The sequence below is a fragment of the Peromyscus eremicus genome, chromosome 2, assembly GCF_949786415.1.
Source record: "Peromyscus eremicus chromosome 2, PerEre_H2_v1, whole genome shotgun sequence".
Lineage (NCBI taxonomy): Eukaryota > Metazoa > Chordata > Mammalia > Rodentia > Cricetidae > Peromyscus > Peromyscus eremicus.
In genome coordinates, this window is record NC_081417.1 from 114665273 (window position 1) to 114691186 (window position 25914).

A 25914-nucleotide genomic window follows, 5' to 3' on the forward strand; every position below is an offset into this window, starting at 1 on the left:
AACTTTAGTCTCATTTTAAAAAAGACAGGCTGAATATTTTGCATGAAGTCAGTGATTCTCCCTCCACAGATAATAGTAGATATTCAAAACACACACACACACACACACACACACACACACACACACACACACACAAAGGAACGTTAGTCAGGGTGCAGTGGAGACTCAATGTGTATTAACTCTCTCTGGTATATGCCCCTGTACAAGATGCCCATCCTTGGGCAGAAGTTAGGAGAAGTACCACCTCCCTCTGGATTCATGATAAGCGATTTTCTACTTGGGTCCATCTTTCTTTGGGGTATCGTAGTTCATTGTATAACATGCTGTTAGATATACTGATCATCTGACTTCAGTTCCCCTTAAATAATCTAGACTCAGGGTGAAGGAGCAGACCAGGATCCTGGGCAGGGTGTGTGGCATGTGTCTCTTTTCCTTCCCATATGTTCTAGGACAGGGAAGCCAGTCTGCCGAGTAGCCCATGTGTTTCAGCAGTGTGTGGTAAGCATACAGACTGGAAGTGATCTTTGCAAGGTTTCCATGGGCACACATTAGGCCCTGGCAAAAAGGGCAAGGACATGTGTTATTTCTAGACATTTGGTGGATGCCCAACAGTAATAAGGAAATAGCGAAAGTGATTATTTCTGAAAAAGTAAAATCCAGAGATAAGATGGGTCTCATAGCCTTTGGTACTAGGCAGCCCAGGCCACTGGGAGGCTTGTGGAGTCAGGCACTGTGCTCCAGGTCTTCTACTTATTAAAGTTCAGCTTGCTTTCCAATTCAGACCTGTTTTTAGTGGCTACTTAAAATACCCTATCTTGAGAAGACTGTAGCGCAGATGCCAAGCTTAATATGCAAAAAGAGTCGTAATAGATCCATGATGTTTGCAAGCTATTGAAGATGGGGTGACATCATACGTGGAGTATCTGATGACCTTGGTCTCCCTCAGATCCTACCCAGCACTAAGGTTCTGTAATACTGTATGTGTGTTGTTTGTACATAGCCCAAGGGAAAGTTACAACAACCCTATTTAAAATATGTTAGTAAAATGACGCCATGGCTTGACTTTTCAGAAACAGCAAAACCATCCTATGTGTAGCAAGTCTATTACTGAAAAGTTTTTAAATCTTCGTAGCACATTATGTCCTTCAGATGGTTGATTTGCATATTTGCTTTAAATCACGGTGGCTTTGAAAATAACTGTGTAAATGTGGTCACCAGAAATGACTCTGAGCATTCAAATGCTGGGCTTTCGTTTGCCTTGACTTGAAGAGCCAGTGTTGAGAGTCATAGAGTCATTGAACTCAGTGGATGAAAGCAGCGAGCAGGACAACCTTGTCCATTTCCACCCCATAGGACTTTTGAATGCATTAGTCCAAGGCTGGTCTTCTGGCAAGAATACTTGGATAAAACGTGGTTGTCTCTGCCGGGGCTTTCTGTTCTTTCCCTTTTAACCCTCAGGGTTAATGTTAAAGGTCTAGCCTACAGCTTGGCTGGCTTGGGGGGATTCTGAGATGTGGGCTGCTGCTGGCCGCTGGAGCTGTCTCATGTACACTAAGCCACAGTACCTTGACAGTCTGTCCCTGAAGGAAAACCCTGAGGATGGAATACTTCTACCAGCCTGGAAGTGACGTTATTGACTAATGCCCTGCCCGCCCCCCCTTCTTTCTCGTTCCAGAAACAGAGTTATCAGTCACTGCTGAGCTGGTGCCTACCTCATCCTGGAACATTTCAAGTGAAATCGACAAAGGTACCTGGAGGGGAAACACTGGCGGGGGAGGAAGGAGGAGACAAAGCTCACCCATAAGCCTTGGCCTGCTCTTCCTTCAAATGAACCTCTGTCCACATCATTAAGAGGAGGAGGCTGAAAGAAAACCCCAGCTCACATTGTGATGACTTAACATTTAATTATTTGGAATTATTTCTGAAGAAGTCTTTTTTTTTTCCCTTTTCTTTTCTTTTTCTCTTCTTCCTCTAACATGTTCCACATGGTTAAAATGCTTCAAGATGTGAAGCGGGGCCATTCCTGACCTTCCTGCCTCTGCATCTAGTGCATCTCATTTCGGGGATTTGATCCAGCCTAAGCCAGGACTGATGAGAGCCGTTGGCTGGGTGACCTTTCTGGACAAGCATTTGATGTGCTTGCGGGGTTCAGGACCCAGCATTTTGGGATGCTTGTAATTGCCTGTGTGTGCAGACAGCAGCTTCCTATGTGCACGTGGGAAGCATGTTCCCACCATGGAGTTGTGGCTTTGCATTAATTAAGGCCTGCCATGTGCTTTGGTTAGTCTGAGGAGATCCTATGGCCTGGGCATGACAAGGCCCAGGTGTTTGGCTCTATCTGCCTTGAGCCTCATTTCTATTTAGTCCCCTTTGTCTTGTCTCTGTGTCTCTAAGTGGATTCCTGGTTCTTCTAGTAGTTCCGGTTTTTCAATCTGGCTTGTCCTTCTGTTTTTTGTCTTTTGTTTTTGTTTTTGTTTTTTTTCTTTGCTAATACCCACCCTCCACCTTCTGCAAGGAGCTAATTCTTTCCCTTCCAAGACTGAACACAAGCTCTATGGCATTCACAGGCTTCTTCAGTCCCTTGTAGGAAGCACCCTCTCTCTCCTTGAAACTTCTGTCTCCTCATTCATTCATTCATTCGTTCACCCAGTGATACATTGCTTAAATTCTTATTACTTTCTTCTCTGGGTACTATTTGTAGAATTAGGATCCAGGAAACTGATATCTTTTGTGTATAGTCTTCTCTTAACTAACTCAGTACATTAAACACCCATCTTCCCCTAAGGCTGGGAGAGATATTTCTACAAGTCTATCTTGTTATTTGGTGGTGGTATGGCATGGATTCTGGTCCATGTTAAATCCCCAAATAAATGTGAATAAAATGATGAATCCACCGTACAATGCAAGACAATATTTTGATACTTCAGGTGTACAAATACTCATCTCCAACAACTTACTGAGTTTCTTCTTTAGCTTAGGTGTGGTTCTGGGTTCTGAGACTGCAGTGGTAAAAAGAGTTTGCACCCTTTTCTTATCACCGTGATAAAATATCTGAAGGGAAGGAGGGGCTTTATCCAGGATCACGGTTTGTGAGGGTATAGTTGATCATGGCGGGGAAGGCATGGCAGAGTTCCTGGTGGCTCACAGCTGCGGCAGTGGGATTGTGAGGCTGCTTGCCGACCCGGGGACAGAGAAGTCAGGCTGGAACTTGGACATGGCAATAACCCATAAGGCCACTCCTCAGAGAGACCTCCTACTTCTAGCTACATCCTGCCTCCTAAAAGTTCTACAGCCTCCCCCAAACAGTGCCACCAGCTGGGAACCAAGCATTCAAACACGTGAACCTGTTCAAACCATTAACAGCTCAAAAGTCACTTCCAAAGTTTCCTTTTGTGATCAGCTCTCCTGTCACTGAAGTCCTCACTGGGAACGTGTTTCCTGTCCGAGGAGAGATTGCATCATAGAAGAGCACAGTAGATGTCACAGTTTGACTGGTGGGACTTCATTAGGCATTTCAGAATGCCAGCAGGAGAGAGAGAGAGAGAGAGAGAGAGAGAGAGAGAGAGAGAGAGAGAGAGAGAGAGCGCTCGTATTTTTTTCTAGCATTGAATTCGATCTAGATTTTTCAAAATGGTATTATCCATTATTTTTCTTCATATCAGGTACCAGCACAAGTCCTAGGAGGCAGTAGATTTCTAATGTATGTTTATGGGATATTTTTAATGGGAAGAGGAGATAAAGACCACCAGACATTTGCTTAGTGCCTGTCCTGTGACAGCTGCTGTGGTAGATGCTTTAAATGTGTGAACTCAACTGTGCAAGCTCCTTGTGGCACCAACAGACTTATCACATCATGATCTACTACATGTGGATCATAGCCTCTCGTTCTCCCTAACAAGAAGCCTGTGTGGGCGAGACAGGCCACGAGGCTGCTGGGCGAGAACTCGGCCTGCCCGGCTTGCAATCTCCTCACCAGCACTGTTTGCATTGACAGTTGCCTTTTGAGAAGTAAATGGTATGGTGGTGAGCCTGTGGGTAGTGGACAGGAGAAAAACCACCCAGGGTCTTTCATTTGTTCAGAAGAGCCTTCCAGAAAACATGGGAGCTTTCTAGAGATTCTTACGTCATGTTTTGCTATATGATTAATGGAGACTAGTCTATAGTTCCCATTTAGAATTAGAAAGAGAGCTGCTTAAGCCACTTATTTATTAGTTGCTTAAATCTTTATTGATTTCTTTCCTGGGTAGCATTTGAAAACTTAGAATCCATAGATGAGTCAGGAAAGGGATCCTGTTCCCTGTTCCATGAACTTGGAGCTTTCAATGCACATAGAGATACTCAAATATATAATTAAAGCCTTTGGGTTACTTTCAGAGATGGAGCTATGGCAGGTGGAGCATATTCCCTAAGCCTATAAGCAAGCTGGTGGAGATAAAAATAAAATCTACTGTCAGGATGGCCCACAAAAGGAGGAATGACTGGGTTTTAGAAGTTAAGACAGTACTAGGTGCTTTAGCGAAGATCAGTGATGAGGAGATAAGCTGAAGGTCCTGTGGGCATATGGGAAGTACATGTGATTCTTAGGGTGGTACCAGGACCCCAGCCATGGTCTCCAGGCCTTTCTGCCCAGCAAGGCAGCTGAGTACACTTTCTCCCTGCAGCCACAGGAAGGAGCAGTGAAAGAAAAGCCCCTGCTGGGTACACTACAATGCCTTCCTTCTCACCCATCCATTCCACCTGGCCTCCACAGCCTCACCTTGAAAGCTGCTTCTGACGGGTCGTGGGGATAGTTTCTGAAAATGACTGCTTCAGAAGGAAATACCGTCTAAAGTGAATTGGTGTTCAGGGGCTCGCCTCAGGACCAACACGGAGTGTTGTAGTAAACGTGTTGAGAGCCCCATGCCATTCACAGGCTCAATGACAGGAGGCCTCAGAGGGTCTTTACAGAAGCCAGATGTTTCTTTTGGAGAAAATGACTGGAAATGGCACCTGTAGGGAGCAGAAAGGAAGGGGGCCTAGGCTACAAGAAATTGTAAGGCCCACCTCCAACTCTAAATAGGTCTCTGTGGTCACAAGTGGGTTTGGGAATATTGTTTAATGGAGACCTGGCTTTCTTTCCCAGCTTGGAACTTTATGCGTTATAGAGACACTGGTTCTGACTAGTATGAGCTCTGGACTGTACCGTGAGTCCTGGCTTCCTTTGGTCTAAGGCTGTTTTCTTGGCCAAGAAGAACACCTGTGGCTTGTCTGTCTTTGCAGAGCTAGGATGGCTACGTGCACATGACAATGTACAGATCTTGACTTGGCACCTTAACCCAGAGCTTCATCATCAAGAGCCATGGCAAGTCCCTAGCTCAGGGGTAGTTGCCACCCTTTGTGGCTTGATTCATCCTCGACACACAAGTAGTCTGTGTTAATTGTATCAGGTGACCTATAGCTTGGAGAGCCATTATCGGCTAGACCAAATGAGGAGGCAGAGTCATTGTATTGTGCTCCTAATTATATAAATTTGGAACAATGGCAGGGGTTAAAGGTGACAAGGTACCTTGACACTTAGCGTGCTGACAGTCCTTCTGGAACTTGGGTCTTGGAGAGCTTACTCCATTTTGTGTTCTGTCTTCAAAACTGGCATCTAACTGAAGGACTTTCTCATCAAATCTCGGGGATTGCCACATTGTGACTAAGATTCCCAAGTTGAGCCTTTGAGCCTTAGCAACATCTACTCCTGTTTACACGGTGGCCAGCAGTGGAACCATAGAACAAACCAGAGAATCTTAACTTGCGGGTAATGGTTGGTCCATGCACAGTGGCTTAGTGATCCACCACTGTGTTTTTATTTTGAACTTCACCTTGCCCTGTGCCCTGTGCTAGCTCTGCACTGACCATACTGGCTTCCTTCATCACCTCTGGAAAGCCAAGCTCTTTGCTGATGGAGGGCAGCTTGCACTGCCCTTGCCTCTCCCCGGGGTCTGCTTGCACTTGCCCTTTTTCTGTCCGTCTGAATGGTTTTTAAGACAACCCTTCTTAAAGAAACATGCTACTGGCCTAGAAGCAGCTGCCCTCCAGTAGCAGCTTTCTCTGAGACTTGTGCTGGTCCTTTCTGTTGGTGAAATTATTTAGGCCACTCCACGTAGTTAAAAGGAGATTTATTTAATGGCGTAACTTACAAATTAAGGGATAGGTAGGTCGCGGGGTCTGGGGAAGGTGTATTGCAGTCCAGCGGTGTTCTCTGGAGCTCTCCTCTGTCTACCTCCACCATCCAGCGTCCTGGAACCAAGAGAGCGTTCGCCGATCCGGATCTCGGGTCCCCAGGCGCCTCCCTTGGCCCCGCCTTGTAGGCGTGACAGTTGCCGAAGTCTCAATGGGGGTTGGAACTTCCAGAACAAAGCTGGAATGGCTACCCACTACATCTCCCCCTTTTTGTCTAAATAAGAAGGTTCTAACCTAATACAAGACTATATACAAAGGAATGGTTATCAAATATTGTCCAGGAATAATGAGGGATAATGACCTAGATAAGATGGAACTACAACCAATGCAAACAATATCAAGCAAGAAACACATATTAAAATCCAGAGAAGTATAGAGCATAGATGACAGTTGCCGAAGTCTCAATGGAAGTTGGAACTTCCAAAACAAAGCTAAAATGGCTACCCACTACACCTTTCTATTCAACAAACTCATTCAGTTGGATGGTGTTAGTGGCTGGATTATGAAATACCCCATAGGCTCTTGGGTTGCCAGCTGTTGGCACTGTTTTGGAAGGTTGTGGAACCTTTAGAAGGTGGAGCCAAACTGGAGGACTAAATAGATCACCAGCAGCCTCGTCGGCATTACATCATTTCTTGCCCAGGTCTCTCTTTCCTGATTGACATGTGTCTCCACCCCTGCTGTGCCTTTTCCTCCCATCTCTCCAAGAGGGCTCCAACAACCATGAGCCTAGATAAATCCTTCCTCTCCTAAGGAAGCTCTTCATTCTGATACCCTAGAGATGAGGAAAGTAATTAACACAGACATCCTTCAGTTCAGTGGGAGAAACTTTAAACAATTACTTTTACCTTCATAGATGTACTCAAAATCATTGCAATCCAACAGTGATGGGTGTTACAAAGGAGGAGTATAAAATCACAAGATTTTATTCTAAAAACAAACAAACAAACAATTCTTGCATGCTCCTTGGTAGGCCCAACTAAAAGCCGGCGGAGGTAGGGTCTACTGTGTATCCTCTCTGGTCTATTCCCATGAGTTTGAATGCTTCAAACTGTGCCTCAGCCCTCTGGAGCTTGTGGACGTCAGTCCACTATGAAACGAATCTCTGAGGATAGAGACCCACAAAAGAAGGCAGTAATGCTTCCCCATATGCGAGCTCTGCAACCCATTACAGACATCATCAAGAGGCCGTGGGGTGTGGGAGGATTTCTTCAGACAAGGTTGAAAAATTTGGCATTCCTGCGCCAGGCCAGATTTCCTGGAGGGCTGTGAGGAACTCCCTAATTACCCTTCATTCTGGCCAGTGTTGTTTCAGAACAGCTCTCACCAAGAGCTCGTGCTTCAACATCACTCTGCCTGGTCATGTTGCATCGATGCTCACGTGCTCGGAGAAACTACCCATAGCCTGTTGCCTGAACAGAGTAGGATGTTCAGGCCCCCGCGTGTCTCAGGGGGTCTTGGCTCTGCTTCCAGTTGTCACAAGGAAGGCTGATTCACTCTTATGTAGCTAGAGTTTTCCTGCCTGGCCCACCTCAGGACAAATCTCTCTCACCTGCCAGACCCACAGCCGCTCAGACCCGACCAAGTAAACACAGAGACTTATATTGGATACAAACTGTATGGCCGTGGCAGGCTTCTTGCTAACTGTTCTTACAGCTTAAATTATTCCATTTCTATTAATCTATACCTTGCCACACGGCTCGTGGCTTACCGGCATCTTCACATGTGGCTTGTCATGGTGGCGGCTGGCAGTGTCTCCCTCACCCAGCTTCCTGTTCTCTCAATTCTCCTCTCTGTTAGTCCAGCCTATACTTCCTGCCTGGCCACTGGCCAATCAGTGATTTATTTATTGACCAATCAGCAACACATTTGACATACAGACCATGCCACAGCACTCTTACTTTTTTTTTTTTTTCAAATGAGTCCATTTTTATGGGCCCTAGGTTACACCTGACCATCTTCGGCCTCTGGAATATGCTAGTGTAGGGTTCAGACCAACTTGTAAGGATGTCTTGTCGGTGACCTTTGATTATCTTCTGGACTTGGAAGGAGGGGTTCTTCTAAAGTACCTTTTCCAGTTCTTTCACATCAACATTACTCCCCCAAATTATATCCACTCATTCACTAAGTAGTTACACGTACTAACTACATGTCAGGACCACACAGAGGTAAAACAGTTAGTGAAAACATCCAAGTCCCCACTTTGGGGGAGGGGGAAGGTTGGGCGGGTTAGTTAGTGAATCCTAGATGCTATGCTAACACTTTCTGAATGGTTCCTGCTCACTACCATCAAAACCCTAGGTAGACACTGCTGTGTCCATTTTTTTGTTTGTTTGTTTTTGTTTTTCAAGACATGGTTTCTCTCTGTAGTTTTTGTTCCTGTCCTGGGTCTTGCTTTGTAAACCAGGCTAGCCTTGAACTCACAGAGCTTCACCTAGCTCTTCTTCCTGAGTGCTGGGATTAAAGGCGTGCGCCACCACTGCCAGGCTTGCTGTGTCCATTTTATGGATAGGAAAACAAGTCAGAGCAAAGTAACTCAGCTAATAAAAAGCAAAGCCAGAATGTTGTGCCTCAGTACCCACTGTAAGCTATTTCTATTATATTCTGGTTCATTAGATTTATTATAGGAGTTATGTGATTTAGTATATTTATAACTTTGTATATTATGTTAGTCTGGTCCTAAGGAATTTGTGTGATTTTTATTTTAAAAGCAGGAAAAGGATGTAGACTGAACCCTGTTCAGAACAACAGCTTGTCCTTTTGTTAGTGTGGTCAACTACCTCTTTTACAGTTTTAAGTAGTTCAGATCTTGTTCTTAAAGACTCTACAGATCAAATTTGGCATCTTCTTGTTTTTCCTATTTCCCCTTATGTCATCTCACACGTGTCTGTTGTTTCCTTGCATGCTCCTTACTGTGTTAACACCACCAGAGATAGTGTCAGCCACTTATCCTCTCTGGTCCATTTCCCTGTGATGGTAAGCACTGGATAACAAAATTAATAACATGCATTCCTCTCTAAGATGCTAAAAGTCTAGTAAGAGAAAGAAAGAAAGTAAAGTGGGTACATGCCTTAGTTTGGGTTTCTATTGCTGTGAAAAGACACCATGACCATAGCAACTCTTTACAAAGAACACATTTAATTGTGGTGGCAGCTTACCGTTTCAGAGGTTCAGTCCATTATCATCATGACAGGGACCATGGTGACATGCAGGCAGACATGGTACTGGAGAGGAAGCTCTGAGTCCTACATCTTTCAGGCAACAAGAAGTTGACTGAGACACTGGGCTATATCTGCAGCATAGAAAACCACAAAGCCTGCCTCCCACAGTGAAACTCTTCCTCCAACAAGGCCATACCCATCCCAACAAAGCCACACCTCCTAATAATGTCACTTCCTATAAAATTATGGGAGGCAATTATATTCAAACTACCACATTCGACTCCATGGCACCTACAAGATTGCAACAATATTGTAATGCAAAACTCATTTAGTCCAACTTTGAAAGTCCTCATAGTCTATCACAGTCTCAACAATGTTTTAAAGTCCAAAGTTCAAAGTCTCTTCTGAGATTCATACAATCTCTTAACTGTAATCACCTGTAACAATCGAAATAAAAAAGCAGATCACATACTTCCAATATATGATAATGCATTACCATTATTGGATAATGCATATCCAATACAAGATATGCATTACCATTACAAAATGCAGGGAAAGGAGCATAATGAGAACATACTGGACCAAAGCATGATCAAAAACAAGCTGGGCAAAGTCCAAACTCTGCATCTTCATGTCTCATGTTAAAACACTCTTCAGATCTCCAACTCCTTTCAACTTTGTCGACTGGAAAACACTTCTTTCTCTTGGGCTGGTTCCACTCCCTGTTAGCAGCTCTCCTCTGCAGGTATCTCAGGACCCTGGCATACCTAACATATTGGGTTCTCCAAGGCAATTCAGGCTTCACTTCACAGCTTCATGCATTGGCCTGTCTATTAGGCCTCCATTCAGGGACACACTTCCTCAAACAAGGCCATACCCACCCCCAACAAAGCCACACCCCCTAATACTGCCACTCCCTATGAGATTATGGGTACCAATTATATTCAAACTACCACAGTACATGATAGGTGAGTGGGTAATGCGCTTCATACAACTCAATGGGGATGGCAACTCTGGAGCTGAGTATTATAGGATGGAGAAGAAATATGAGACAAAGGAACACATCTGGCCATGCCCCGCTTCTCTTCTCCTCTGCCCAAATGAAAGCCAAAATTGCATGTCCGTTTTCTCACACAATTCTTCCTGGATTTTTTTTTCAAACAATATTTTCTTATTCAGAATTAGGTTTCTGCTCTTGTCATTCTACAACACATAATTGCCATCCCAGAATATGAAAAGGATGAATGTGTACAATCTCTTAGTTAGAAGAAGCTTGTAAGAAGTATTTATATCATCAAACAGCGTGTATCCTCTTATGTTTTACCACAGAATCAGCTTTGTTATCGACATTGATTATAACAACATAGTAATAGAATATAGCAATAATTCCTAATAATTATAGGGTAGCTTCCACAACCTATATAGTGCCTTATGCAAATGATCTATTTCTACTTGTTACCAGGAAGCTAGAGCTTAGAGAGACCTAAACATCTCTGTTTCATTTCTGCTGCTATGATAAAATACCCTAACCAAAAGCAGCTTAGGGGAAAGGGGCTTTATTTTGGCTCACAATTCTAGGTTATAGTCCATTACTAGAGGGAAGTCACAACATCAGGAGCTTGAGACATCACATTCATAGTTAAGAACAGAGAATAAGAAAACATACACCCTCAGTAGCCTGCTTGCCGTCAGCTCAGTTTCTTGGCTCATACAGTTCAGATTCCTCTGCCTAGGGAACGGTGCTGCCCACAGGTGGATTTGGTCTTCTCACATCAGTTAACTTAAAACATTCTATAGACCTCTTCACAGACCAATCCAGTATAAACAATCCATCATTGGTACTCTTTTTCCCAGGTGATAGGTTGTGCCAAGTTGACTACAGAATAGGGACAGTGTATTTTGTTCCACTGCTTTTGGGTCTGTGGTTAGGCAGATCATAGATAAGGGAGGGCGTAGTGGAGCCAAGCATCTCCCTTCAGAGGGCTAGGGCCTGGGGTCCTGCTACCCACTCAAGGCCATGCCTCAGTGACCTAAGATCAACCCATTAGGCCATGCCCCTTAGAGATTTCATCATCTCTGAGGAACACCACAGGCTGAGACCAAGCCTTTAATGCATGACCTTCAGAGGACATTTAAAATCTAGACCAGAGCTGGGGACATTCTTTGACTAATTTTGCAGTTTTCTTCCACTTTTAAAAATTGTATACCTTGGGAATTCTTGGCATGTCCTTGACATGAGTTTAATGGAAACAGACTCATAAATCCTCCCTTTTCCATCATTTTATGAAAAAGATTTATTATAAAACTCTTACTGAGATTATTACAAATTATCATTAAATCATTTCATGCATTGTTTTCCTGTCATATGTATAAGACTGTCTGGAGGGCACTGCTTTGGGAATGTCTTTTCTAATAAAAATTGACTTGGTTTTGGACAATAGGAGCAGTGTTTTTCAAGCAAAGTCTGAGCTGTCTGGGAAGAGAAAGAAAATATACCAGAGTTGTCACCGGACTCTGAAAGTCAGAGTGATGGGGGTACTTAGCTCCACTATCCTGATGACATTCCATGCTGAAGGTGGGTCCCTGTAGACTGCTCCCTCAGCGTCAGCTCCTGGGGCAGGCAGCCAACATCCTGAAGCAGCTGCCATTTTCCTTGGGTGATTCATGTGTGAAAGTGTCTCCCCCATAAGAATGTGGGCCATCATGCTCTTCCCAGAGCACGGCTCTTATCATCCCAGAAGTGTTTGCTCATGTAAATGCATCCCAGTTGGAAAGTTTAAAGACGTGAAGGATGGTTGTCCCATCCTAATACGTAACCCTCTTAGTCTATAGTATCTCGTATTTGGCTACATTAGTTTTAGTTAACAGAACTGGGCCTTACATGTGAGCTTATGTAAGTTTTCATATTACATCACAGATAAATTTAGAATGGCCATGAATCTCTGTCTCACAATCCAAATGGTTTAGCTCAGTGTACCTATCATCCATTATGAAGCCTTGAATTTGAGCATAAGGCTCTATCCATGTATGTGGTGCTGGTGATATGGGTAACATTCAGATCATTGCTATCTAATTCTTCTCTGCTCTTGAGTTTTTTCCCCCTTGTTAGATAAGAGACGCCAGTACAGAATCAACCACCAGCAACATTCAAAAGGAGTCCTTTTTTTTCCTTTCCTCCTGTCTTCTTTTCCCAGAAAAAATAGACATGCTTCTTCACTCATATTTCTATTATGCAAAATATGTTGTTTCTGAGTAAGACTTGGGTAGGGAGTGATATTTTTACAGCAGGTAGAAATGTCATCAAAATGTGAATATGAGTTTGACATTTCTTGGGGATCATTTAGCCCAGTCTGACCTGTGTTTAACAGACATCACCCAGAAAGAATAATGAACCACACAACCAGGATTTTTGTGGCAGAAGTAGGAACATATCAGTCCTAACTGCACAGATTCTCAGGGCTAAGGACCAACCCATCAGGTTTCAGGGGAGACTATCAAGGCAGCATTAGCTTGGCCACAGTCTGTAAGATGAATCGCTAAATTGTCTTATTAATAAAAAACCCAGAGCCAAATATTGGGGCAAATTCTGAAAGATCAGAGAAGCAGAACAAGCCACAACCAACCTCACCTTGACAACTCCTCATCTGATCCTGTTCCCACAAATCCTCAGACTGAAGGCTTCTGAGTCCTCACTAGAATGGATCTCAGCTGAACTGCTGCTAAAAGTCTCTAGTTCCTGGTCCTCAGGCCTTATATACCTTTCTGCTTCCTGCCATTACTTCCTGGGATTAAGAAAAAAAAAAGTGTGTCCTTCCCAAGCAAAGACATGAGATCTCAAGTGCTAGGATTAAAGGTGTGTGCCACCATGCCTGGCTCTGTTCCCAGTGTGGCCTTGAACTCACAGAGATTCAGACTAACTCTGCCTCCTAACTGAGAGGATTAAAGGCGTGTGTGCCACCATTTTCTGGCCTCTGTGTTTAATCTAGTGGCTGTTCTGTTCTCTGACCCCCAGATAAATTTATTAGGGTACACAATATATCAACCACAACAGTCCTTTGGAAACCTCAAGGTGAAATTCTCAGTTAGCCGCCATTGTTCTTTGCTTTCAATTTTAAAAATAAGGATGAAAAAAAATCAAATGGGTTTTATTTGAAAACCTTACTCTGTATGGTGCTATCATTTATCCATACTAAAATTTTGCTATTTTTAGTTGGGGGGAGGGTATATGTGCTCATGAGTGTGGGTGCCCTTGGAGGCCAGAGGTGTTGGGTATGCCTAGAGCAGAAGTTATAAGCAGTTGTGAACTGCAAGAAATGGGTATGTGAAATAGAATCTGGGTCCTCTAGAAGAGCAGTAAGTGCTCTGAAATGCTCATCTATCTCTCCAGTCCTCATCTTTCCATAGTTTAAAATTTATGCTTTCAATGGAACCTAGAATGTTCAAAATCATAGAAAGGGAAAATAGAAAGGTGGTTTCCATGAGCTGAAAGGAAGGGAAAGAGGAAAATATTTTCTGAGTGAGGGGTTTAGTTTAAGAGTATGAAAAATGTCTAGATGTGGCTGGTGTAGAGTACTGTGATGACCATAGAGTACTGTGATGACTGTAGAGTACTGTGATGACTGTAGAGTACTATGATACTGCAGAGTACTGTGATGCTGGTAGAGTACTGTGATGCTGATAGAGTACTGTGATGACTGTAGAGTACTGTGATGACTGTAGAGTACTGTGATGACTGTAGAGTACTGTGATGACTCTAGAGTACTGTGATGACTCTAGAGTACTGTGATGCTGTAGAGTACTGTGATGACTGTAGAGTACTGTGATGACTCTAGAGTACTGTGATGACGACTGTTGAGTACTGTGATGACGACTGTTGAGTACTGTGATGACGACTGTTGAGTACTGTGATGACTGTAGAGTACTGTGATGACTCTAGAGTACTGTGATGACTCTAGAGTACTGTGATGACTGTAGAGTACTGTGATGACTGTAGAGTACTGTGATGTCTCTAGAGTACTGTGATGACTGTAGAGTACTGTGATGACTCTAGAGTACTGTGATGACTGTAGAGTACTGTGATGGCTGTAGAGTACTGTGATGACTGTAGAGTACTGTGATGCTGTAGAGTACTGTGATGCTGTAGAGTACTGTGATGACTCTAGAGTACTGTGATGACTCTAGAGTACTGTGATGACTCTAGAGTACTGTGATGACTCTAGAGTACTATGATGCTGTAGAGTATTGTGATGACTGTAGAGAGTACTGTGATGACTGTAGAGAGTACTGTGATGACTGTAGAGTACTGTGATGACTGTAGAGTACTGTGATGACTGTAGAGTACTGTGATGACTCTAGAGTGCTGTGATGACTCTAGAGTGCTGTGATGACTCTAGAGTACTGTGATGACTCTAGAGTACTGTGATGACTCTAGAGTACTGTGATGACTCTAGAGTACTGTGATGACTCTAGAGTACTGTGATGTTGACTGTAGAGTACTGTGATGTTGTAGAGTACTGTGATAACTGTAGAGTACTATGATGCTTGTAGAGTACTGTGATGCCACAGAGTGCTGTTGCCACAGAGTACCATGATGTTCCAGAGTGTTGTGATGCCACCGAGTGCAGTTGTGGCAGAGTACTGTTGCAGCAGAGTGCTGTGGCTGCACAGTGCTGTGATGACACATAGTTCTTTTGCCACAGAGTGCTGTTGCTGCAGCATGATGCTGTAGAGTGCTGTGATGTAACAGAGTGCTTTGATGCTGTAGAGTGCTGTGATACCTGAAGAGTACTGTGATGCCACAGTGTTGAGAACCACAGTTCTGTGATGGCCACAGAGTACCGTGATGCCACAGAGTGCTGTGAGTGTACTTGATGCCACAGAACTGTTCTCTTTCAATGGTTTTAAGTAAGATGCTGTTATGAGTTTTGATCATAGTAAGAAGAACGTACAGTTTCCTTCATGGAATTTGGAATCTCCAGTGCCCTTTCTACCTACCTCACCATTAAGGCCCCGGGTGCCCTGAAGTAGACTAATAACAAAGCTGATTTTTTTTAGTTGTCTTGTGTTTTTGTTTGTTTGTTTGTTTTCAAAATGATCTCACACTTGTCATTGCAAAATATGGAGAAAAGCATTGCTGGCCTCCTTAGCACCATTTTACAAATGAATAAACTCAGCCCCAAAGTTAAACAGCTGTAGTTAACAAGGTTGCTTCTAGAACCCAAGAATGGCGTTCTCAAAGTCAAACAAGACCCAATGCAAACATTTTAAATCAATGCCTAACATTTATACTTGTTAACTTGGACACAGACAGGGCATTTGGAAAGAAATTTTAGAATTTCCAACTCTGACTTGATTTGAATATTTTGAACACAAATTAATTTTATCACCTCATTATCTAAACACAGGTTAACTGGGGTTTTACTACATGGTCAGGACCATGGCAAGAACTTCCTAGACTTTATCATTTATGAGGAACTGTTCTAGGTGCCATCGCTCTGGTAACCCATTTATCAGAACAAATTACTTCCTTTTTACTTAGAAGACATATTTCCATTAATCGAGGGTAGGAGTGTCAGCATTGGGGGACACAGGAGGCACAGCTCTCCACTGTCACTTGCCTGGGGAGTTTCCCTCAATTTTTAAGGACCTTGACTCAGCTCAAATCAGGATTTGTGGCTTTAATACAGAAGAGAATTTCACGTCCATCCAGCTTACGAATCAGAGAAGGAGTTGAAGAAAAGTGGTTATTGATGTAAGCATGAAGGTCAAGAGAAAGATACTCAAAAGAAAAGACATGACATCCTACGAACACAAATACGTGTATCTAAAAGAAGAGAGGCATGAGACATACCCAAGTGTGGGCATGGGTTCCCAAAGGGACCTTCGCAGCTCATTGTTTGTATGTTTGTTTTGTTTTATAGTAGTTGTATAGGATTTGAAGTTATTATATTTAAGAGGTTCCTAGGAAACCTAGTGGAGGTCACTTGGTAGTTCCTGAGGGACACCTAATAGGATTTCAACTGATCAGTTAAAAGTCTAGCCCACAGGGATCCAGGGAGGTATCAGTTTAAATGAGATCCTCAGGTGATATCTAGGAAAGAATGAGGTTCTCCCCAGGGTCCTGTACATTCCAGCCTTAAGCCTGAGTTATGCTCCTTTAACATTAAGTATCTCTGTAAAAAGGGACAGTAACTCTGTGTAGGCAGCAAATGTGAATTCTGTTGGAATTCTTGCTTTTCAGCTGATGAGAGGCTCCAAGCATATTCTGGGGTGAAAGGCTCTCTTCCCTTCTCTCGTCTCCATGGTTTTCCCCATTCCTCTAGCCTGCCTCAGCATGTGCTAACCACCCTCCATGTGCTTAACATACTTCATGCCATATAACCCACACGTCAGTCTGAGGCAACAGAGCCTACAAGAGCTGAACATCCAAAAGAATTTGCCTGTCTGAGGAGACAAGTGAAATGAGCAGGATTTGAACCCAGGTCTCCCCACTGCTTTGCTGCTGCTTCAGTTGCACAGTGTGTGTCTTTTGATCCACTGTCAACTCTCAGTATTGATGATGTCATCTGCATGGCTGGGGTAGTGTCCAGGGATGGACACTGGTTGGCTCATAGTCCACTTCTTGAGGGACTTCTAAATTTCACCCAGAAATTCTGGCTAGAAATTTGACTCAGTTGCTGAAAGCGCTGAAATACAGCTTTCATGTTCATGCGCAATTTGCCTTTTCGTTTTCTTTTATTATCCTGAGACTTACTGTAAATCACCCTCTCCCATCAGTCCTGGGGGTTCTGATTATGTTCCTGGGGTCCTGCTAAGAGCAAGGGCAGTAAATTACTGCCACTTTGTTTGAAAATTTTTTTAGCCACAGTACATTAGCTGCTTTTGTTTGCTTTTCCACTGGTGGTGTGCACACTTCTGTTTCAGAATTTGTGTTTCTTGAATGTCTCATTTGTGAATAGTGTAGCTTGCAGGGTGGAAAGATTGGAGAAAAAAATATGAAAGTGGGTGTCCTGTTTGTCATCTGTAAGATCTTAAAGCTCTGTCATGAATAATGAATTATGGAGTCTTTCTCTCTCTTTCCCGTGGGTACACACACAAACACACACACACACACACACACACACACACACACACACACACACACACACACACACTTAGTCTCCTGTTTTCTCCCAAGCTTTCCATTTACTCCCTTTCTCCTCAAGCACTTGCTAAATGACCAATATGATGCTTGCTGTGGAACAAATAGGAAGAAATGCATTCTCTAGGCTTCCCTGGGTATTTTTGTTTATTTGGAAGATTCGTAGATCATAAAGTCAGAGGATGTCTTTTATTGTAAGCTTCTGTTCCAAATTTCCTGACATTTTTAACAAACAAACAAACAAATAAATCTCTTTAACAGACAAAAAGGAGACTGATAAAAACTATACCCTAAAAGATTGTCAAAATTTCAACAGTAGCTGCATTTTCTTGGATCAATAGGAATGACCTCGAGGCACCCGACTTTCTGTAAGATGACCTCAAAGCATCTTGGTTTGCTGACCTTACTGGGCCATTCCCAAATACAGTGACTTCCAACCTGACGCTCAAGGCCTCAGTGGCCTTTGGTGGTTGGCATCTAGTTCAGTGGAGGCATGTGTTTACATCTTTTGACTAAGGTGGAGAGAAAGGAGGCCCTAGCCAGTGTGAGTGCTGGGGACTTCGCTGCAGACCTTGCGTGAGCCTGTGTGACTCTGATTGCTCATAAATCCCACAGACACCAAGAAGCTGCAATGCTGTGCAGAGCCCTGAGGAGTTTGAAAATTGACTATTTTTCCTGAAATTGCCCCCGTTTCTAAAGTGGCTTTGGAAAATAACCCAGTGTGTTTGAGGAACAAGCTAGAGTTAGAGAGTTTTCAGTCTTCACCAACAGGCCACATTAAAAATCATGAGTATGTCTTACTGGACTCTATATTCAATATCGTTCAGGGAGGCTGCCCACCTATACCCTCTACCATCTGGTGGCTGCCCCTTTGAGTCACCGTGGGAAGCTCCCAGCAGCTGTAATTGTATTTCATAATCTTGTCCCACTGGTGAAAATTATTGGCCAGACTGAGGGCCCCTGACCCAGGAGAGACCAATCGGATGATCTTTCCTGGAAATGTGGACTTCATTCTCAGCTACAGCTTGTTAGTATTTGTGACTTGTATGTATTGAGTCGGGGGTGGTGGTGGTGGTGGTGGTGGTGGTGGTGGTGGTGATCATTTCCCATGTGTTCAGAGAAATAAAAAAGCTGGCCTACAAGAAGAGATGGAAGCAGATTCATGAAAAATCAGATGTCAGAGCTGGAGGGAGGGTCCTGCCAGAGAACCTTTCTAGTTCTGAGTTCCTCTTTCTCCTGAGGCCCAGACAGAGTCATTGCCAGGGTTCTACCAGAGCCCCTTGAGTCCTTGAGTCTCCATCACTTCATCTTGTCATCTTGCCTCTCACCTTCTTGTCAGCCTTGTTAGTTCCTGTTACATTCTATCACAGGTCTTAGGACAGGTTGTCTTCTGTCTCCAGTATATAACAGCACCTAAAGATGTTCATAGGAATTCTGTGGTACCCTAGAAGGCTGAAGTTGAGAACAAGCTTCAGATAGCTTAGTTTTATCCTCTCGTGATATAGCTGAGGAAACTAAAGACAGTGGGTGTAAAGAAAGTACTCTGGGTCAAGCAGGCTTCCTGGGAGCTACTGGAACATTCTGACTGTGTGGGCTCCTCACCTTCACTTCCTATCTAATATAATATAGATCTTGAATATGTCTATAGTTCTAGAAAATTAACTTCACTTTAAAATCTAAAATGGGCACTGTGCATCAGGGACCTATTGTTAAGTAACAACACACTATCTATTAATGTTGCCTCCCTTGGCTCTTCTGGGCATTGGCCAATGTCAGTTGAGTGCTTCTTGCTCAGAGTCTCTCCTGTGGCTGCTGCTCCAGTCACCCTGGAGGTTTCACTATTCAGTGTCTGGTGACTGGGCTAAGAGGACTGTCAGCTAGGACCTGGGGCAGCTGGGGCTCCCAAAGACTACCCTTTCTGAGGTGGATTACAGGTATCTGATAGCTGAAGGTTCCCCAAATGACTACCACAACCCTCTTCTAACCTGGCCCCTGAATTCACTTGCCCAGAGTCACTTTGGCTTCCGGGGTACAAGAAAAGGAGCAGGGATGTCTTGTTTGATGGAAAGAATGTCAGTGAATTTGCCTGCTTTCCACTTCCCACTTATGGGTGATAGGAAGGAAACAAACACCATCCACACTGCATGGAGCTCTTGTTTTGAGTTGGAAGCTCTCCCTCATTTCCAGACAACTGTTAGTTTCGGGCTTTAGTAACAGTGACATACACTATAATTGACTCACTTTGTGGTGGTTTGAATGAAAATGGTCCTCAGAGGGTCACAGGGAGTGGAACCATTAGTAGGGATGGCCTTGTTGGAATAGGTGTGGCCTTGTTGGAGAAAGTGTGTCACTAGAGATAGGCTTTGCAGTCTCAAGTGCTCAAGCCAGTCCCAGTGTCTGGTTCTCTCTTCCTGCTGCCCACTGATCCAGATGTAGAACTCTCAGCTACCTCTTTAGGACCATGTCTGCCTGCATGCTGCCATGCTTCCTACCATGATAATAATGGACTACACCTCTGAACTGTAAGCCAGCCCCAATTAAAGGTTTTCCTTGATAAGACTTGCCGTGGTCACGGTGTCTTCACAGCAGTAGTAACCCTAACTAAGACATGCTTCTTTTATCCACTCACTCACAGAGTTCTAACTGTGAAATCAGTGGCTAGGACTGAGTCTGGACAAGTGGATTGGGGCAAGGGTCTTTTATCGTACAGCTTTATGCCAAGAATTCCTTAGTCTGCAGAAGTAGACAGAAAATACACTTGGGTCCTGCTAAGAAAGAATGAAAGAAGCTTCCAGAAACATAACCTAAGGAAATATTGCAAAGGGAGAAAGAGGTTTAAGCATAAAGATGTACATTAAAATGTGTGTAAAGACTGGAGAGTTGGCTCAGTGGTTACGAACATTTACTGCTTTTCCAGAGAACCTGAGACCAGCTCTCAGCACCCATGTCTGGTGCCTCACAAGTGCCTGTGTGTATAACTCCACGATGATCGGATGCTTCTGGCCTCCGAGGGCACTTCAACTCCCATGCACAACTTACACACAGATACAGACACACACCCCAAAATTACAAATAAAGCTTTTTACATCTTTAAAACTTAACAGTAAGACAGGAATCTAACCACTCACTCAGCTACTGAGGACCTTTTGTTGCACCTTCTGAGGGTACTCCACTTCAGGGACCTGTGTTTACCTCTCCCTATATTTATGTGGTCATGTGTATGGAGGAAGAAGAAGTAAGATCAGGACACCTGCAAATGCCTCTTCATCCATCTGTCTAGCATAAGGAAACTGAGCAAGCTTCTGCTATATGTGACTCATGCTTGAAAGTACAAGTTTGTCCTTAAGTAGCTGAAAATGTTGAAGAAGAATGTTCCCAGTTTATGGTCACCCTGGTCAGCTGAGCTTCCTGGAGTCCTGCTCAGCCTTGTGTTTTGGTCAGAGGAGTGCATTTATCATCTCTTCCAGTCTTTCATTTGCCTTGGCCAGACCTATTTGTCCCTCTTTCCTGCCTTCCTACACCTTCATCAATAGCCTTCCCTCAAGGAAGAGTGGTTATTGATTCCCAGCTGCTCCCACCTGCCGTGGGATGTTCTGTATGGCAAATGTGTTGCTAATTAGTCAATAAATAAAACACTGATTGGCCATTGGCTAGGCAGGAAGTGTAGGCAGGACAAGGAGGAGAATAAAGCTGGGAAGTGGAAGGCTGAGTCAGAGAGACACTGCCAGCCGCCACGATGACAAACAGCATGTGAAGATGCCGGTAAGCCACGAGCCATGTGGCAAGGTATAGATTTATAGAAATGGATTAATTTAAGCTGTAAGAACAGTTAGCAAGAAGCCTGCCACGGCCATACAGTTTGTAACCAATATAAGTCTCTGTGTTTACTTGATCAGGTCTGAGCAGCTGTGGGACTGGCAGGTGAGAGAGATTTGCCCTGACTGTGGGCCAGGCAGGAAAACTCTAGCTACACCCACCCACTCCGGACTGTCACACCTCTGGGCCTTCATGTGGCTATTCTTTATCCCATGGACAACATCTCGCCTCCCACTCCAAGCAGAGTGAACAAATGGAAAGGTACCAGAGGGCCGGGCTGGGAGCTTCTGCAATCACATCTCCAAAGACAGGTTCCCTGTTTAAATGTGGTGTGTGAGCAAGGCGGTTATTGAGACCAGGTTGTAAACATGTCTCAGGGCTGGCGCCTCAGGTAGTTGGATGCAAGTTGTTAGTTGTCATAAAAACTTCACTATGGCACAGGTTTGATATTTATCAAGCAGGGGTTTGTCATGTGAAAGACCTGCCATGGTGGCGGTCCTCCATGAAGAAGAACTTCTCATCAAAAATGTCACTGGTATTCTTTCAGGGAAACAGTGGAGAGGGTGCTATAGGCTAGGGCAGAGGTTGCCAAGTCTGTCCTCCATCTTGTGTGCCTTGTTTTCCCTAACAACTGCGCGGTTCTTGACCCTACAGCCCCCAACTGGCTCCACCCTCTTCTCCTAGGCTGGACATGCCCACTCTCTGAGCACAAAATGGTCCTTTCCATTCCTCTTCCCTTATTCTCATCATTTTTATGTTTTTTTTTTTTTTTACTTAATTCAGTTCTCTCATCCTTTGCCTGATATTATAGTGGTTCTCAACCTTCCTAATGCTACAACCCATTAATACAGTTATTCATGTTGTGGTGACCCTCAACCATAAATTTTCACTGCTACTTTATAACTGTAATTTTGCTACTGTTATAAACCATAATGTAAATGGCTGTGTTTCCCAATGGTCTTAGGTGACTCCTGTGAAAGGGTCATTTGAGTCCCCAATGGGATCACAAACTACAGGCTGAGAACGTCTGTTTTATGATTACTCAGTAACCTCGCCTGTATCGATCTCCTTCTCTCCCAACTCCTTTAGCATCCAACTTCTTGACCTCCTACTGGTACCTCAGCTCACCCTGACTTGTTCTTTCCTATCAGTTCTCTGGAGTCCTTCTCCCCTCCTTCCGTCAGGAGCTGAAGGATATAGCCCATATCGCCTCCCTTATGGAAACTCCACAGTTGCTAAAAGTGGCTTTCTTTGAAGACCCTTTTGACATTCCTGACCTATAAAATGGGTTGTTTCTCCCATCAAGGGCTTTGGCCACCCTGCGTGACTCAGATCACACTCTGTCATTATGGAGAGTATACTGGTTTGGCTCTAGCCAGGGTAAGAACTATTGAACACAGACTCTTAACTCAACATGTTCATCTGCTTATGGGACATTTTTACCCAGCTGCCCATAGCAATCTTGTGTTAGTCTGACTAAGCTACTATAATGAGAAAGGCCTGATTAGACCTCTAAACTTCACAGTTTTCTGCATTCAATTGATTTTTCCCCTCTTGCCGCTGTGTAATTAGTGCTGTAGTTTGCTTGTTTGATGTGTGCATGAGTGTTCAAGTGTATGAATGCACTTGCCTTGTCAGGCTCCTGTGGAAGCCAAAGGCTGACATAGATGTCTTTCTCGGATGCTTTTCCACCTTACAGTCTGAGATGGTCTCTCACCGGGTGGCGCTTGCTATTTCAGCCACACTAGCTAGCCAGTAAATCCCAAGATCCTTGGATTCCTAACCCCAGCACTGGGGTTTCAGACACAGGTGACCATGCCCAGTCCTTTCTGTGGGTTCTGACGATCTTATGCAAATCCTCATGCTTACACAGCAATCATACTAGCCGCTGAGCCAGCTCCCCAGCCACTCTCCTAGTTTTTATCTCCAGATTGCCCAATGTTTGTTTTGGTTTTTTGGCAAAAGCTCTAGAGAAGATAATGTCAGATTGTTGAAGAAGTTACTTCAAAATTTTAAGGGAAAACCACCCCATTGATAAAAGAGACCATCCAGGTGACACACACTTAGCTAGAAACCTGAGCTGTGGCCAAGTCAGCAGATTCTTTCAGAATATGAAGCAAGTTGAGAAGGAGGGTGGGAGAGCTGGTCTGTGTGCTCTTCCATGGTCCCAGAAGTTTACATTCTGGGAAAACCTGAAGGTAGATTGTCAATCTCTGTGGAATCTGGTTGGAATATTGACTGACACCAGAGGGATTCAGGTTCTGTTCAATCAAGATAGGACTGGAAAACTGAGATGCTCTAACCACGTGGTCCCCATAGGAATAGAAATTCATTGGCCAGAATGACACAGTTTTGTTTTGAAAACCACCCAGGCTCCACTTGGAGCCGTGAGCGGCTTGAGAATGCATTATGATGGGGTAGGCTGCTGCCTCAGACTGACCAGGGCAACAAAACAACACACTGTCTTTGAGCAAGGCCCTGGATGTGTCCTGGTTGTGCCTTGCTCAGGGTTCCTGGCGAGAAAGCACAGCTGTGACCTTCGCATGGCATAGACCTAGCCACAGGCTCACACAGAGAGGACTACACACCAAGCCGATGCCGAAGCATGCCTCCTGTTCAAGGTACTCAAAGCACAGGCCTGACTTACGATGTGTTCTGTTTACATTGGCCTAGAGCCCAAACCAGAAATGTATTTCAGGCCTGGCCTTCTAGATGCTATCTCCAGGCATTTAGAGGTTCGTTACCCAGAGCCACTCATCCTGTCCTGCTCCAGTTAAGGTCTGTCAGCATTTTTCAAAGGTTTATAATTCAACCATAAGGGAGGAGATTGCCACTTTCAGAGCTCAGCTTGCCATGTAGGACCTATACCTAGGAATCTAAAACTTTGATTCCCCCTCCCATTTTTAAGTTGGATTCTTACTGGGGGATAGTGAACCATAAGACTAGCTCGTGGTTTTGTTATTTTTAGTTTGGTGTTCGAAAGACTAAGGAAAACGATCAGTCATAAAGTTCCTGGGATATGCGCATATTTGAAGGTCCATTTTAAAGTTAGATGGGTGGGAAAGGTCAGAGACAAGGCTGTCAACATCTCTCCAAAACAAGGGGAGCAATTCTCAAGCCCACAGCCTGTGTTCAAATTTGCAGTTGGAGAGTTTAATTATGTATCAAAATGAAGATACCAGGCTTGGGGTTAACTATGTTTCTGCTTGTGTGTTTTGATAAATATTCCTATTATTTTAATATTTAAATGAAATGCCACACCTCATAAACATGAAGTAACAAGACAGTACCCCTACTTACATATAAAAATGTTCAGTGGTGCTGAGCAGATGTCTCAGTGGTTAAAATGCTTGCCAAGCAAGGGTAAGGGCCAGAGATCCATCCCCAGAATCCACATAAATTGCAGAGGAGGTATGGTTGGTGGCTCGCTTGTAACTCTAGCCTCAGAAGGCAGAGACAGGTCATCCTGAAGCAAGCTGGCTAGTGACACTACCCATATTGATTGAGGAGCTCTGGTTTTGATCGAGAGACCCTGCATCAAGAAATAAGCTGGAAGAGCAACTGAGGAAGAGTCTCAAGATCAACCTCAGGCCTCCATGTGCACTCAAGCACACATGCATGTGCACCCATGCAAACATGCTTACACAAGCATGCATGGATACCACATACATATACACATGGAAAAATACTGGCCAGAGAGGGAGGGAGGGAGGGAGAGAGAGAGAGAGAGAGAGAGAGAGAAACTCAACTGGATATTATAGCACCAAGGTCTACTGTCTGTAAGTCTCCTTCACCACTGGGTAACTTATAAACGACAGACATTCATTTGTCACAGTTTTGTGATCTGGAAGGCTATGATCAAGACACAACCATCTCTAGTTCTAGTGAAGTTCCTCATCCTAGCATGTATGTATGTGACTTCTGTGTCCTCTTACAGTGGGTGAGGCAGGGGATCCCTTTTTTAGGATGAGGATACAAATCTCATTCATGAGGGCTGTACTCATGTGACCTGACCACCCCTCATGTGACCTGACCACCCCTAAGGCCTCACCCCCTGATGCCATCACACTGAGATAGGATTTCACCATGTGAATTTTAGTGGGTAGCGGGGAGGAAGTAAACACTGAAGGCGAAGGCCACAGTCCGGTGTGGGAAGGCTTCATCGGGAGACCCTTGGACTAGTTAACAGTAGATGGAGTTCCTGGCAGCAAGAGAGCATAAAGCAGAGGTTGGGTGGGGAAAGTTGACAACACAGACATGAGAATCCTGATAGAAGGGAGTTCCCATCACTGCCACCAGGAAAAACTTCTGAAACCTGGGAATCTTGTCTAAAGCAGGATAGGAACCCACATACATCACAGGGCCGGGCTGAACATAAAGCACAGTTGCATGGCTGAAGAGCCTGAGGAAATTAGCATGAGCCCCACGGCCCCTCCCCCTCACGCCTCTATGGATCCTAACTAGACACAAAACACTCTACTGCAATTCTGCACAGACCTTCACTACAATAAGCAAGAGGAAAAAGTAGTTTCCTGAGTGCTGGAGAGTCTGTTTCCATACAACTGTCCTACATGTGAAAATAACCCA

General features: G+C 44.1%; 1 protein-coding gene across 1 annotated transcript in view; it reads left to right on the forward strand.

Moving 5' to 3' along the window:
- The window catches only part of Ror1 (receptor tyrosine kinase like orphan receptor 1), a 160004-nt gene that overhangs the window by 10763 nt on the left and 123327 nt on the right, over nt 1–25914 (forward strand). The window contains exon 3 of the mRNA XM_059255843.1: nt 1676–1747. Coding sequence (XP_059111826.1) covers nt 1676–1747 — 72 coding nt within the window. The remainder of the gene's footprint in view (nt 1–1675; nt 1748–25914) is intronic.